This window comes from Melanostigma gelatinosum, assembly GCF_949748355.1.
Source record: "Melanostigma gelatinosum genome assembly, chromosome: 16".
Classification (NCBI taxonomy): domain Eukaryota; kingdom Metazoa; phylum Chordata; class Actinopteri; order Perciformes; family Zoarcidae; genus Melanostigma; species Melanostigma gelatinosum.
Window position 1 is genome coordinate 13,566,553 of NC_136649.1, and position 13,646 is coordinate 13,580,198.

At 40.8% G+C, this 13,646-nt stretch overlaps 1 protein-coding gene across 1 annotated transcript; it reads right to left on the reverse strand.

Annotated features, from left to right (window-relative positions):
- Nucleotides 1–409: 409 nt before the first annotated feature.
- LOC306790127 (B2 bradykinin receptor-like) lies at nt 410–3,268 on the reverse strand. Its single transcript, XM_079286245.1, has 2 exons — nt 3,203–3,268; nt 410–1,686 (listed from the first exon to the last, which is right to left on the reverse strand). Exons 1-2 carry the CDS (start codon nt 3,220–3,222, stop codon nt 672–674), a joined length of 1,035 nt encoding a protein of 344 aa, XP_079142371.1. The 5' UTR covers nt 3,223–3,268; the 3' UTR covers nt 410–671.
- Between the last annotated feature and the right edge of the window lie 10,378 nt (nt 3,269–13,646).

Sequence of the window (13,646 nt, forward strand, 5' to 3'; positions counted from 1 at the left end):
AAACTCTTTGACAGAATCCTGTTTTTTACTCTGCAGACTGAGTCAAACTCATCAGAAAACACTTAGCCAGGCATGTTGTTGGGGCTCTGTTACAGTGCGTCCACAGGGCTGAGCACATTTCTGGTCAACTAAACATTTAAATACACTTAGGGATATTCATAACATGCATAAAAAGCATCCATAAAAAGAAACATATGTGTTTTATTTGACCTAATTTGTTCATAGAAAAACACATACTGGTACTATTTACTATCTGAGTTATCAGCAATACAAAACAGAATATGACGACTGTATTTAAATAAGCTATTTTACAGCAACTGGGCTGATTCATATCACACCACCTGTACATTCAAAATATGTATGCTTGCAAATGTTTGTAACAAAAGGCCAGCTGTTGTTTATTGCACGTATGGCTTTACACATATTCCAACATCATTCAAAAATAATTAAACCTTGGTAATCTGTTTGAGAAGACGTACCGTCAAAGATTGATTTGAGAAAGGAGTGATTTGGTCCCATTAGGCCAACTACACAATTACATCCACTACACATCTAATAATGAATCAGCTTATCATCGAGGATTTACATTTGCACGAGACTATTACTGCCACTACAGACATCGTTCTACAAAGTAGATTTTTAATGAGGACATTGCTTTGGAAAACAGTATTTTATTCCAAAGTCTTCAGTGTAGAGGACAGGTTTGATACATGCGAAGACTCAGACGTGGCTGTTTTCTTGATCTTCCAGTCCTTGAAGAGGTCACAAGCTTTTTTACGAAAGTTCTTTCCAACAATAACGTAGAGGATGGGGTTGAGAACACTGTTGAAGAAGGCCAAGTAGGTGAAGATTTGATTGCAGATCTCTAGGACAGACTCGAGGTGACACCCTCGCAGGATGTCAGCTCGTAAGAGCACGTCCAGTGTGGTGACCACGTGGAATGGCACCCAGCAGATCAGGAACGCCAGGAGGACCGCCAGCACCAGCTTGGTGGCCTTCTGCTCTGTTTTCTCAGCATTGAACCTCTCGATCACCTGGATCTTCAAAGCCTGAATAATCTTGAGAGTGCAGAATGTGATAATGGAAATGGGGACGATGAAGCTGAAAATGATCAACATTCCATCAAAGAACAGCTCTGTGGTTAAATTTGGGTACTCCAGAAAGCATGGAGTTATACCAAACTCAGGCAAATACTTCATTTTCCTGAAGACAAGTGTGGGGACACACAGGAGCAAGCCGAAACCCCACATCAGCAGACAACCCAGTTTGGCATATTTTGGCCTACGCATTCTGCCATGGGAAATTGTATGCACCAGTGCCACATAGCGATCCATGCTAACCAGAACGAGGAAGTAGATGCTGCTGTAGGCGTTCATCTTAATGCCCAGGTTGACGACTTTGCACATGAACAGACCAAAAGGCCAATTGAAACCGTTGGATATGTTGACAGCCCAGAAAGGCAAACAGGACAACAGGACGACGTCGGCAGCTGCCAGGTTGCCCAAGTAGATCTCAGCCACAGTGCAGGCCTTCTTGTGGAAGCAGAAAACCATCAGGACAAACGCATTGAACATGATTCCCAGCACAGTGATGAGTAGGATATATACTGGCTGACTATTGTGGAGCCACTCCCAGTCGTACAGATCAGGACAATCCATGCCATTGGTGTTGTTTTGGTCTGGAACGCTGTGGAAAACATAAAACAAACACAATTAAACATTGAGATTTAAACTAGGGATGTTCCGATTTAAGTTTCATAGCTCCCAATCCTGATCCGATTCATTTAATATTGAGTACCTTCCAGTACAGTCTTTGCCTGAGTTACCTGAATTAAGTTCTTGATGTATTCTGTTGAGTGTTTATTATCGTTGACCGTACATCTATTGTCCAGATTACATTAATAAATGACTTATTGTTTTTTGCTCCCGGGGCTTTTGTTGCACTAGCAGTGGTGACTGTGGTTGTTGTCGACACTCAGCCACTGTCTGTGTCTGCGATGTCCGTGGTGAAACATCATGCACCGTAAACGCATGATACTTAATGCACTTTTTCGAGTTAGATGGGAAGATGGTCATGACTTTCATGACTGTACAGTAAATATGTAGCTTGGACCTGCATCTTAATGTTTTCACAGGAGCAGAGATGAACACAACTGCTTTACAGTCTTTTTAATCACATTCAAGCTGTATGAGCTTTGTAGTGCAATAAAATAAGAAAGCTACAACATAACCACATGACTGTAATAATTGAGCCTCTACAGACAGCTCATCATATCCTTTGAGCACCAACTTCATAACAAAGCGGTCTATTTAATTGTCCATTTCCAAAACGGTATATCTAACTGCAATTGGAACTATTGCAACCTTGAAATGCTCAACCAGCAGCCCTGCTTCCACCTATAACGCATTTACACTGTATCTGCGTCTATTTATACTACAGTGGTCGCCATGTTCCAATAATGAGCAACATGCTCGGCTCTGTTCTGTCCTAATTTCCCTGGGGGTATTTCACTTTGCTCTGCCCAATATGAGATATCATCTTCCGAAAATCAGTTTTCCATCAAAGTCAACGACTTTTTCTAAATGAAACGCAGATGAGAATGTATTTAAACAGCTGGCATTTAAAAGCATAGGTTTACATCAAATGTGTCGCAGACAAGTTTTTTTTTTTTTACTGTAAGTCGTAGATACCAGCTCTGTGGCAGTGGGCAAATTAAATGCATGAGCAACTGTTGCAAATTGCAACACTTACTTTATATACTTTGAATATGTTACCAAATATTTGTAATAAAGTGTCTGACTTCCATTCAATCAACACATGTATACATTCTTTTTGTGTATGAGTACAAACAAAACATTTAACCAGAATTTATATATAAAAAACGAGAGGGGGCTGCTGCTCACTGACATGTACCACAAAATATACTTCTACTGGTTGGGTTTTTCATCTCCTAGTTTGTGTTGCTTTATTTCACTGTATCTTTTAGTGGCATGTATCCATATATTCTGTAACCCAACACATCTTGATGTGTTGTCGTGTAAATCATGTCACTATGTCACTACAGTTTTAATAGGTTTATGTACAGTTATTCACACAAAATGATTATAAAGCACAACACTACTGTAAGTTATACAGAATATATTTTGTTATGATATAAATATGTCCTAATATATAATAAACAACAAAGTAAGCCTATACATACCTTGTAGGTTGGAGAGTCATATTTCCTGAGTAAGTCTAGATGTGAAAAGTCCAGATGTCTCGCAACACTGCTTCAGCAACCCTCCCTTGCTGTCCTCAGTCCGTCTCTGAATCGCTCTTATGAGAAACTGTACGGTAATTAAAAGGACGTCCGCCAACTTCAAGCCCTCTTTTGCGCTCTCTCCTGTTTGCCCTTCTCTGAGTCAGATCTTCCTCAGCATGTCTGTCTTTGTGATTGGACATCGTTCATGTTGATTTGCTTGAAGTTTTTTCATTGGATAAATATCTTTCTGCATGCAGCCACTTGAGTTGGAAGTTAAAGTTTCAAATTGAGTGGGTGACGTCTGCCTTTGAGTCAAAACACTGTATATTACAGTTGTATCGAGTTGCAGGTATTATTGCCTTGTTTTTGCTGCTTTGTCTGTCAATGCACTTTGTGAACTCTGTTTTTGAAGGTGCTATATAAATAGTTGTTGACAATTCCATACAAAACAGCACAAATAATATATTTCAGTAATTATTATAAATTTTGTGGGAAACAATGACGATAGTCACAATCATTTCAAATACATTTCGTGAGCACAATGTTATATCCTCGAAATGAAAGCGTAGTAGATTGACTATGCTGAAAGCCACTTATTGGATATGTTCATGTACTGTTCGCTGTCCATTGGAGACAAATAAATTAACTTACTGCATTTACTTTATTGCAAGATGATTATTATTATTACAGTGAATAACTCTGCCAGAGTTTGGTCTGGAGTACAACATTTGAGTGGTTTCAGTGATGTATCATAATAGGAACAACGTTAGGCAGTGAAATGTTTGGTTACAGAGGGAAACCTGCCTCCAAACCCTGTTCCTGCAGAAAGAAGCAAACATAAAACCACTGCGTTGGCGCAGTGTACACATTCCTGCCAGATCTTTATAATGGGATTTGCATTTTTTGCAATTTGCGAGCCCTGCTTCCTGAATCCTATTTAATCGTGTCTCGATACAAGTTTTTAATTTCTTTTTACGCCTGAACGCCTGGTAAGAGGCACTCAAGAAAAACACTTGCATACAATGAAGCTTTGACATTGCTGCTGCTTCTATATAAAGTCTATGATCATCTTAGCCCATCATCCATTGCTGCTCTCCTGCTAGTCAGACCCTTCCCCTCTCCATGATGACCCTCCAATCTCTGTCTAATCTACCGAACTAAGATTTCTAATAGAAAAATAATCTGATTTTCTACACTGTGTTCGTATGTATCGCTGATAATGCAGGAAGATGGATCGGTGGCTCAATCATCAAGCCTGTGATTATCAGCTCTGATCAGAGGACTGCTGTTTTCATTTATCTTAGAGACAGCAACAGCATGGCAATTTGAGAGACATGAAGAGCTAAATGGGGAGAATCCTCTTTAAACCAAGTTAGCATTGATTAGAATAGACAATGGGCTTAAAAGCAGTCAATAATGTGTGAAAACTGATCTGTTGTGTCATCGTCATATGATTAGAGAGCAGCAAACGCATGACCATGACTGTGATCTTTCCGTTGCAATGATTTTATTTTTTGTCACTTCCTGTTGCAGAGACATTGAAGAACACCACGATAATCTGCAATGTATACCTTAAAAGTGTAGCTGTTAATACGCATGCTTTTAGGGAGAGACCCATGAAAAGGAGTAAACTTGGTAGCAGGCGGCAGCAGTTAGCCCCCCGGTGCCTATTTCCAGTGTGTGCTGGCACCATTCTCTCCCCCACCATTTGTTTTCCATGACAGGTCAAGTTGTTTATCATACAATCTACTAACAGCCAAGTCATGAGACTTCCTTGTTTTGCAACTGATATATTGTTTCCTCATTTTCCCATTTGAAATGATAATCAAAATGAGATGTCTTATTTGATGGGTGTTTTTTATCCGCTTGTATCATTGATGTCGGTGGATGAAGTCAGAACACCAATAGATGTAACGGTCAGTTTGTGTCACTCTGCGGGTTATTAACGGTCTCTTCTCTGTTCCTGTGTTATTGGATTTTTATACACTTGTATGATTGATGTACCACTGAGTGTATCGCACAGTATACTGATTTCCCACTCACGACACTTTTCAAAAGACATTTCCTTGGAACCAAATGCATGGGAAAGTAGATATCCAAACACCGGAATGCAAGGTTATGTAACACTGTTATTACAAACAATGGTGGTCCTTGAATGGCCAGGGTGAATGAGAGAATATTAATATCAACATTGATATCAAGAAGTCAACTCCTTGAGAGACTTTCACTTCAGACTGCACTGCGCTCCCTGGTTTGTTCTCACAATATTTAAGAATTTTTGATCTTCAGCCAACAACCTGCAGGCTTCTCCAGTCACCTTGCGTGACGATAACTTCTGGTTTGTTCATCATTTTCTCTCTAATCTTCATTCTCTCTCTTTATTGTTCATGTGCGGTTTGTTGTCCATGTGTTTTTGACCAGACTTGTCTCAACTGGAAATGATTGGCATGAACAGCTTTAATCACTAAAGCTATTTTGATTTGTGTTCACATATAGAGACAACTCTTGAGCTGCTTTGCAGTATAGGCTTACCCTAAATCAATGAAATACCTCACGTACACAAAATGACCATGGAAAGCCATCTTTGTGGAATTGTATGTACCGGTAATCAAATATCGTTCTTTTTTTAGTTTTATTAAAAATGTTGCTACATACCTCTGATGCTGAATCTAAAACGAGAGGTGGCTGGCCGGATGTCTGGGTAAATGATTTGCTTTGACTGAAGTATCATCAGTGTCGTAAAAACAACATGAAGCAACATCTTACTAGGCTGAATATATAAAAGCTAAATGAGACATATTAAGGAAAAGGAAAACCAGATTGGAAAAGGTGGCAGCTATTCCCACAAACAACTGATCCAAATCATTATTTTGGCACTCAAAAACAATTACTGCACTCCTGGCAATTGCCTTAGCCATTAAATTAATTGCACAAATGGTCAGGTTACATACGTATATATAATCTCTCTTCCAAACAAATGTCCTTCAGCAACAGTTTCATTTTATTTTATTTTTACAGAATAATCTGCATTGCTGCCGCCCAGAAGTAACTCCTGTCTTTTGGCCCATGCTCTCAATTGTTTTTACCTACAATTCAGTGGCATTACCAAAACACTGCCAATAAAAACATTCATGGAGATTTACTGTGGCTTGTCCCCTGAAGTCGATGTTCCTGTTTCCTGCTGCAGTATATTATGGCCTGTTGCAGCTTGCCTGTATTGTAGACAGTTCTCATGACAGTTCTCATGAAAAATGACTGTCATGTGCTGACAAGAAGGTTTGTTTTCACTACCAAATGCATTGTTTCTGGAAGGACAAGCTGCTGTTTTCCAACTGTCATTTCCATGAGCACCACAAACACAATGGTTATCTAAAAAACCTCAATGAATAAAACCTTAATTCTATTTAATTTTTTTTATTTTATTTTTGTAATATGACCCTTTAAAACACAATGTCTAAGTCCAGTCATAACATAAATTAGATTTATCAGCCTATATGTGTGATTTAAACCTTTTTCCTGCCACAATTCTTCGTATAGAGACACACTCTATGAATCCTTTACATTGGATTCTATGTGACGGTTAATCTTTTGTAAAGTAAGTCATCATAGCAACCTGAAAGGAGCTTAAGTAATCACGACAACAGACTACAACACTGTCCGTTGCCGTTAGTTATGTCTCAGTGGTGTGTAATGAGGTATATAACAAATGTCTGGACGAGGGGGCGGCAAGGCTCATGCTCCACTTCGAAAATACCCAGCTCATTTCCTGTCTCCTTCTGCCTGTCTGCTCAAGGTTTTATTTTTCAAGGCGGTGAGCTCTATTACTCGGTGCTGATCCCGCCCCCGTTCCCTCTTTCATGACTCCTGACTGATTCAAGACAGCACGGCACAGCTCCTCACATGTGGTTTATTATATTGTTTTCACAGCTGTCAGGGCCTTTGAAAGGAGAGTGAATGAGACCTCGTAAGAGATGGAATCATACCAACCCCAGGGTCCCCTGGCCCCCCCCCCCCCCAATACATGGCTACACTGGGAGTGTCACCCCCCCCCCCCAACTTCACGCCTTGGCTCTTGTCTGAAACCACTAATGCAACTTTGACGAGCACTGTGTGATACCACTAATGCAGCCAGACGGGATAACAACAAGCATTTCTGTTTTTCAATTCAACCCCTGCTACTAATGCTGTGCGTCTGACTGCTCAAATGTTCCCGGCAGAAACTACATAGACCACACAATATTGCAGTATTTACAGAGACTTTAAGTTTCTATGCAAAAGGCTGAGAGGTTCTGGAAAATGATCTGAGTCGTCCCTCATATGTTTCTTTCAAAAGCCTTTCAGATAAAGGCAACGCAAAATGAGCAAATCAAACGCACTACAAATAGGATTCAATTTCACATCCCTTTTTCCGTATTAACAAACCAGTCACAAGATATTATGCAACACCAACTGGTGGGCAGCCACCATCCAAACATCTGTTGTCTGGATTTTAGTTCTCTTTTCATTATGTGACTTCAAAGTCAGAAACCCTCCCCCACAACATTCTAGCTATGCCAGGACATCTGCAGTTCATGGTGAAATTAATGTGTTTTTGTGCAATGATCAAGCTGACGCATCTGGCTGTGGGAGTTAGTAGTTTAGAGAAGAACTGAGTGAGAGGTAAACAATTTGGGAAAGGCCACTTGATTAGGAATTAATATTTGATCATCCAGAGGCTCGGAGGGTGGCTAATCGTGGTTATGACATAACTTCTAAGTGAGCGTCTGTCAACATCTGAAAATGCTACTGAGAAATAACAGAATGTTCCCAAATGCGTCAGACCAATTCCTGCAAGTATTTATTTGTTTTTAACCCACCTTAGCAAATCACTTTGCTACACACTCCAACTTTCAACATTTTCTTAAAAAACACCTGTATTCAAGTCCATAGTGTAAAATATGACCGATATAAAAACTGCTTATCATGAGACAACTTGATATTTTCCTCCATTAAAGGAAAGTCTGCTAAATTAAAGCTAAAATGTAGTGCAAGATACGCATCATGTCTTAGCAAATATTGTGTCTCTTTACTCTGATGCCGACTGACAGACTACAAATCTTAGCCTCAGAGGGACAAAAGAGATGACTGCTTGTTTTACTGAATGACTTTTGACGGCATGTTAAAGCTTACTGAGAGGAATCTGTTACTGGATACCACTCACTTGTCTCCTCTGTATCCATGAATCATTGTTTCCATTTAAAAAATGAGTACTTCTTACCGATGTAATGAAAGAAAAATGTAATGACACATTTTGACACACCTCTTAGTATATAAAAAAGACAAAGACAAAAGTCTGAGCATACTGTATATACTGTACATATATGTGTAACTTATCACACCATACTATTTTGAATTATAGCATTACCTGCAGTTTTATGATATATTGGCACAAGTATTTTTTAGATGTTGGTTCTGATTCTACAGTATACACAGTGTATAATGCATGTACTGTTCTCCCTCCTCATCTTGGAATACGACTGTAATTGATATAGAGCCCTCTACTGGATGAATGATGAAGTGTTCTGAGCCATGATAATTCAATAGACTCAATAGAAAAAGTGAGAGGGCAGCTGCCCCTCCTGTTTTGAAAACATACATACACATGATTAGAACATGTAAGAAAATAATTAATAAATACTTTGGTGTCCAAGTGACTGTCATCAGACATGATCGAGGGTATAATGAAATATGTGGTTTGTGAGCATGTGAATTTGATGATTTCTGACCGAAAATTAACCTCAGCCGACCCGTCTAAAATCTAAAACAGACACTGTAACTTTGAGCAATCGGTAAATACATTCACTCCATACATGAGAAGTTTTCTGCTGCTTTATACTTAAAGAAAAGAATCTCAAGTACCTCAAAATTGTGTACATTTTCTTGGTTACTTTCCACGACCAATTTTAACACTGACATGGACCACTCTCCATATTACAACTTTTGATGCTGTATTTTGATCATAATAATTGTGTACTTTAACAACATGGTAGATAAAGGAATTGCCAATAACAGTAAGGGGTGTTTCAGAGTGAGCTAGAGATGACAAAGATCAGCATCGATCAATCTCTGTTTTGAGAGAACACCTGTCACACATTCATCACAACACAGAGAAATGGACAGAGGTTTCCACTGTTCGTCCCGATCCTTTCCCTCCCCATTCTCTTTCATTTCTCATCTTCTCAACCAGCCTGTCTTAGCCTGGCATCTGTCCGTCTGTCTCTTTGCTAGTCTCGCCCTCGGTTCACGGTATCCCCCATTAGCCCCCCTGAGTGGTTTCCACTTTAATTTTGGCCAGCAACTGAGTAAGTAAGATCCAACTGTGTCTGCCAATGGGTGCGTCGGGCAACCGGAGTGATACATGTCAGTCTCCATGGTGACAGGCTGCATGTTCTGCATGCTGATATCCAATCATATTCAGTGTAGTGACAGAGCTGTGGGGCGGTTGTCTGCTGAGGGGTCTTATTCCCAGGATTCCTCTGGTACTCTCTGGGACTTATACTTCATGTTACCTCCACTTATAGATCAAAGGTCATATCTGCCGGATGGTAAATAATTGATGAACTTTGCCTGCGACTTGCACATGTTTCGTTGTAGCCAGCAGTATGAGAACAGCTGTGCTGGTTGCTAACACAATAAACTGAAGTGAACATGCATTTTCAGACGGTAAGCAGTTGCCAGGCAACATCAGTGTTCTGTATTTTGAATCTCCCGCCATTGCGCTGCTCTATATCAACTTCCTTGATACAAATGAAGGTTATATAAGAAAATAATAACTGTAATAAGCTTAACATGTTCGAGGTTTAGCTCAGGGCACAGGTGGGCAGCGCTGTATCCAGCTTGTTCAAAGGGCAGCTTCCTCATGAAATGCCTTCTCTTTCTGAGGATGTTTTATATATGAGATGACAGGCAGAGAGCTGTACTTTGTCTCTCTTCTCACCTAATAGAGGAGAGAGCGAGAGAGAGAGCGAGAGAGAGAGTAGGGCTCCTGCCTTTTGGATGACGGGTGATGCTGAGCTCCCATCATGGAGTAACAGTAATGAAGCATTTTCACCGAGGCTGCAGCAGCGTTAGTGGGTGGTGCAGCCCCCGGGATTGCATTAAAAGACTCTCTGTTCCCTGTTGCACATGGCACACTATTTACCATCCAATGCAGATGGAGGTAGAATAGAACGCTTAATGCAAAAGTGGATTATATGATTTATTTTACATTTTGCCTGCATCTTGTGTCCTAAAAAATGTAAATTAATCAGTGGGTAAGCTTTCAATTATGAGGGAAATTAACAAATGTAATCTTATTGAGAATGCACATTATCAGTAAACTACCCGGTGTCAATTTCTGCAGGATGCTCACGGGGCTTATCATCTTGTTTAATCGTTCTGCTTCGTCAGAATTGAAGGTGCTGCTCGAAACTGACCTTTAGCCGGAAACATTGTGATCAAAAGCCCATTACTGATTCTGATAACAACTTAATCCCATGAGTCAGAAAAACAAATGAATTGACCTGAAGGAAACGAATGTATTTCTATTATGCTCTATTGTGGTCTGCTGCGATGAGCTCATTTACCTGGGGACAGCCATTACACTTTTGACCTCAGGTCCCTGCTGCACAATAGCATCTTGTTGACTGACTGCTGGCTACAACATCGTTACCGAGAAATGTCTAATGTGTGTAATGCATCTGGTGAGGTACAAAAGTTAGAAAGCTCTAAAATCTATTAAGAGCCTCAATAGACCAAACCAACTTTTTGAGTGTTTGGTGCAGTCTGTAATCTTCTGGGACAGCGCTGTAGGTAGCTCTGTTAGCATATAGTATATAGGAACTATGATGAAGTGTGTAGCAATCCAACATTAAGAGGAGGATTATTTGGCGCAACGTCACCTTCTTCCAAGGTGCATGGAGAAGGGACATCATCTTGACAGGTCAGAACTCCAGCAACACTTGTATTATAAAGAACGACTGTATTGATCATATGTTTTCTGCAGTCCCATTTTCTTAAAACAAAAACTCTTAACCCCCATATCGAGTAGTGATAACCCTATAAACATACTGTAAGGTTATACATGAAGAATTTTTAAAAATTAGAATACAGTATTTGTCGACCATTATGATGTCTCCAGTGAAGACACATTTTGTATTATTAGAACTGTGTTTTGCAGGAGAACCACCGTGGTCAATGCAAAAACATGAAGATGTGAATGGACCTATCTAGAGCCAGTGTTTGGTTTGTCCTTTCTGGGCCACTGTGGAAACATGGCACACACTCCGTATGTTGATATAAACGTCTCATTCTTAGGTTACAAAAACATGACAAATCTTATTTACAGGAGATTATAAGAAAACATAGTTATTTACATGATTTTCCATTTCTGCCAATATATCCTCCTAAATGCTACAACTTTCATGAATGAATTATTTATACAAATCCAGCCAAGCATGGGACTGCTTTAAGGTCTTGTTTTTCCGAGTTCTAAATGGATGATTAGGTGCATGTCCTCTCATGAGCTAGTTGAGTGATCAAAAGCTGGTCCAATTATATTATAATCAATGAGACATTATTGTGAAAAAAGAACTAACGAGAACAAAAAGAACCAATACTGTTGTGTACACCCTCATATAGTGTGAGCACAGACACTTGCATGATGTCATAGATATCCTCTCTCCTCTTGCTGCTGCAATGCTTTGTCACATATAACACGTTGCTGTTATGGGCATATTTACGAGTCACATTGTACAGCTGTATATATTGCATAGCCTTTGTTAAGGCGCTGGATAAGTATAGACCCATAATGTACGTTCTCATATGTCTCTAAAGTGACAGTTTGACAAGATGTGTCTAAGGGGCTTGGCATATATTAGCATAGCCCGCACCTCATCACCAAGCTGTCACTCTCGACTGGACAGGAGTTGGGCTGAAGTGCTACATCCTGTGAGACTCGAGGGCAACAGAGGAGAAGACAACCTCTCCTTACATTCTCCTGTTTCACACTCTCTCCTCTCCTCTCCTCATCTCCTCTCCTCTCTCTCCTCTGTTTCCGTTTCCGGTTGCGTGTGAGTGGTGGACGTGAGTGTGAGTGGTGCCCGTCAATCCGGCAGGGAGTCCGGGTAGTTCCACCGGACAGCAGCGTGTCAGTAGAGGAGGTGCTGCTGGTTGTGGGAGAACAGGTGGGACATAACAAACTTTCCTTCGCATCTCGGATGAATAAAGCTGTGGTTGTGTTCGTGGCGAGCGAGGCTTACGTCCACAAGCTGATAGAGAGCGGCGTGTTTATCAGGGACAGCTTCGTGCAGGTCTCTCCGCTCTCGGTGCCCTCTACGCGGATCACCGTGTCCGGTGTTCCGCGAAATCTGTGTAAAGGTTGTGAACCGCCGCTCTCTGGCAGGGTTGACAGAGTCGAGGTGGGCCGAGTTCTTTGGCCCAGGTTCTTTGGCCCAGGTTCTTCCCCGAGAGGCAGCTGGAGGTGCATGTACAAGCTGCCCGTTGAAAAACGGACAGCAGACCTCCAGTGGAGGGTTGTACATGGAGCTATAGCCACCAACAGATACAATTTGTGGATCCACAAATTGGGGAGGAGTGTTGTTTTTGCGGTCAGACTGAGACCCTGGAACACTTGTTTGTTCAGTGTCCGCGGCTCTCAGGGCTCTTTGAGCGGTTAAAAAGATGGTTTCAGGGTCTTGGACAGGTGTTTTCTTTCATGTTGTTCATCTTCGGTCCAAAATACTGCTCAAAACAGAAGGCTGTCCACACAATGGTGAACTTTTTATCTGGTTCTGCCAAGTTGGCCATCTGACTGACACGTAAGAATCGGGCGCGGGGTGCCGGTAGTGAGGATCTGGTGACAGGGACTGTTGAAAGCCCGACTCAGGGTGGAACACACCTACTATCAGACAGTGGACGATTTACAGGCTTTCAGGGACAGATGGACAACTGGGAGCATTTTATCCTCAGTGGGTGCTGGTGGAGAGCTGGTGGTGAACTTCTGAACGTATTGATTGTTGTAATTGATGGTTTATTTGTTCTTTGGTGCTTTATTTTTGGTTATTTGGTTTTTATTTTATTGATTTTCTGATTATCAAGTGATGTTTTAGAGTGTTTCTGGTTTCACTGTAACAGTGAAATAAAGGGATTTTAACAACCAAACCTCATCTCCTCTCCTCATCTCCTCTCCTCATACTTTCAGACCGATTAATCTCATCATGGCTATAAATTAACATGACATTATCTATTATTCACAGGCAAGGCCAGCTTCTTCTTGCAGAGACCATATAAATGAAGTCTTAGCCACTGTGGATTTCTCACAAACCATCACCTGAAAGTCAAATGATTACTGTGCATTAGCATAGATTAGACCAGGCAAGGTCAA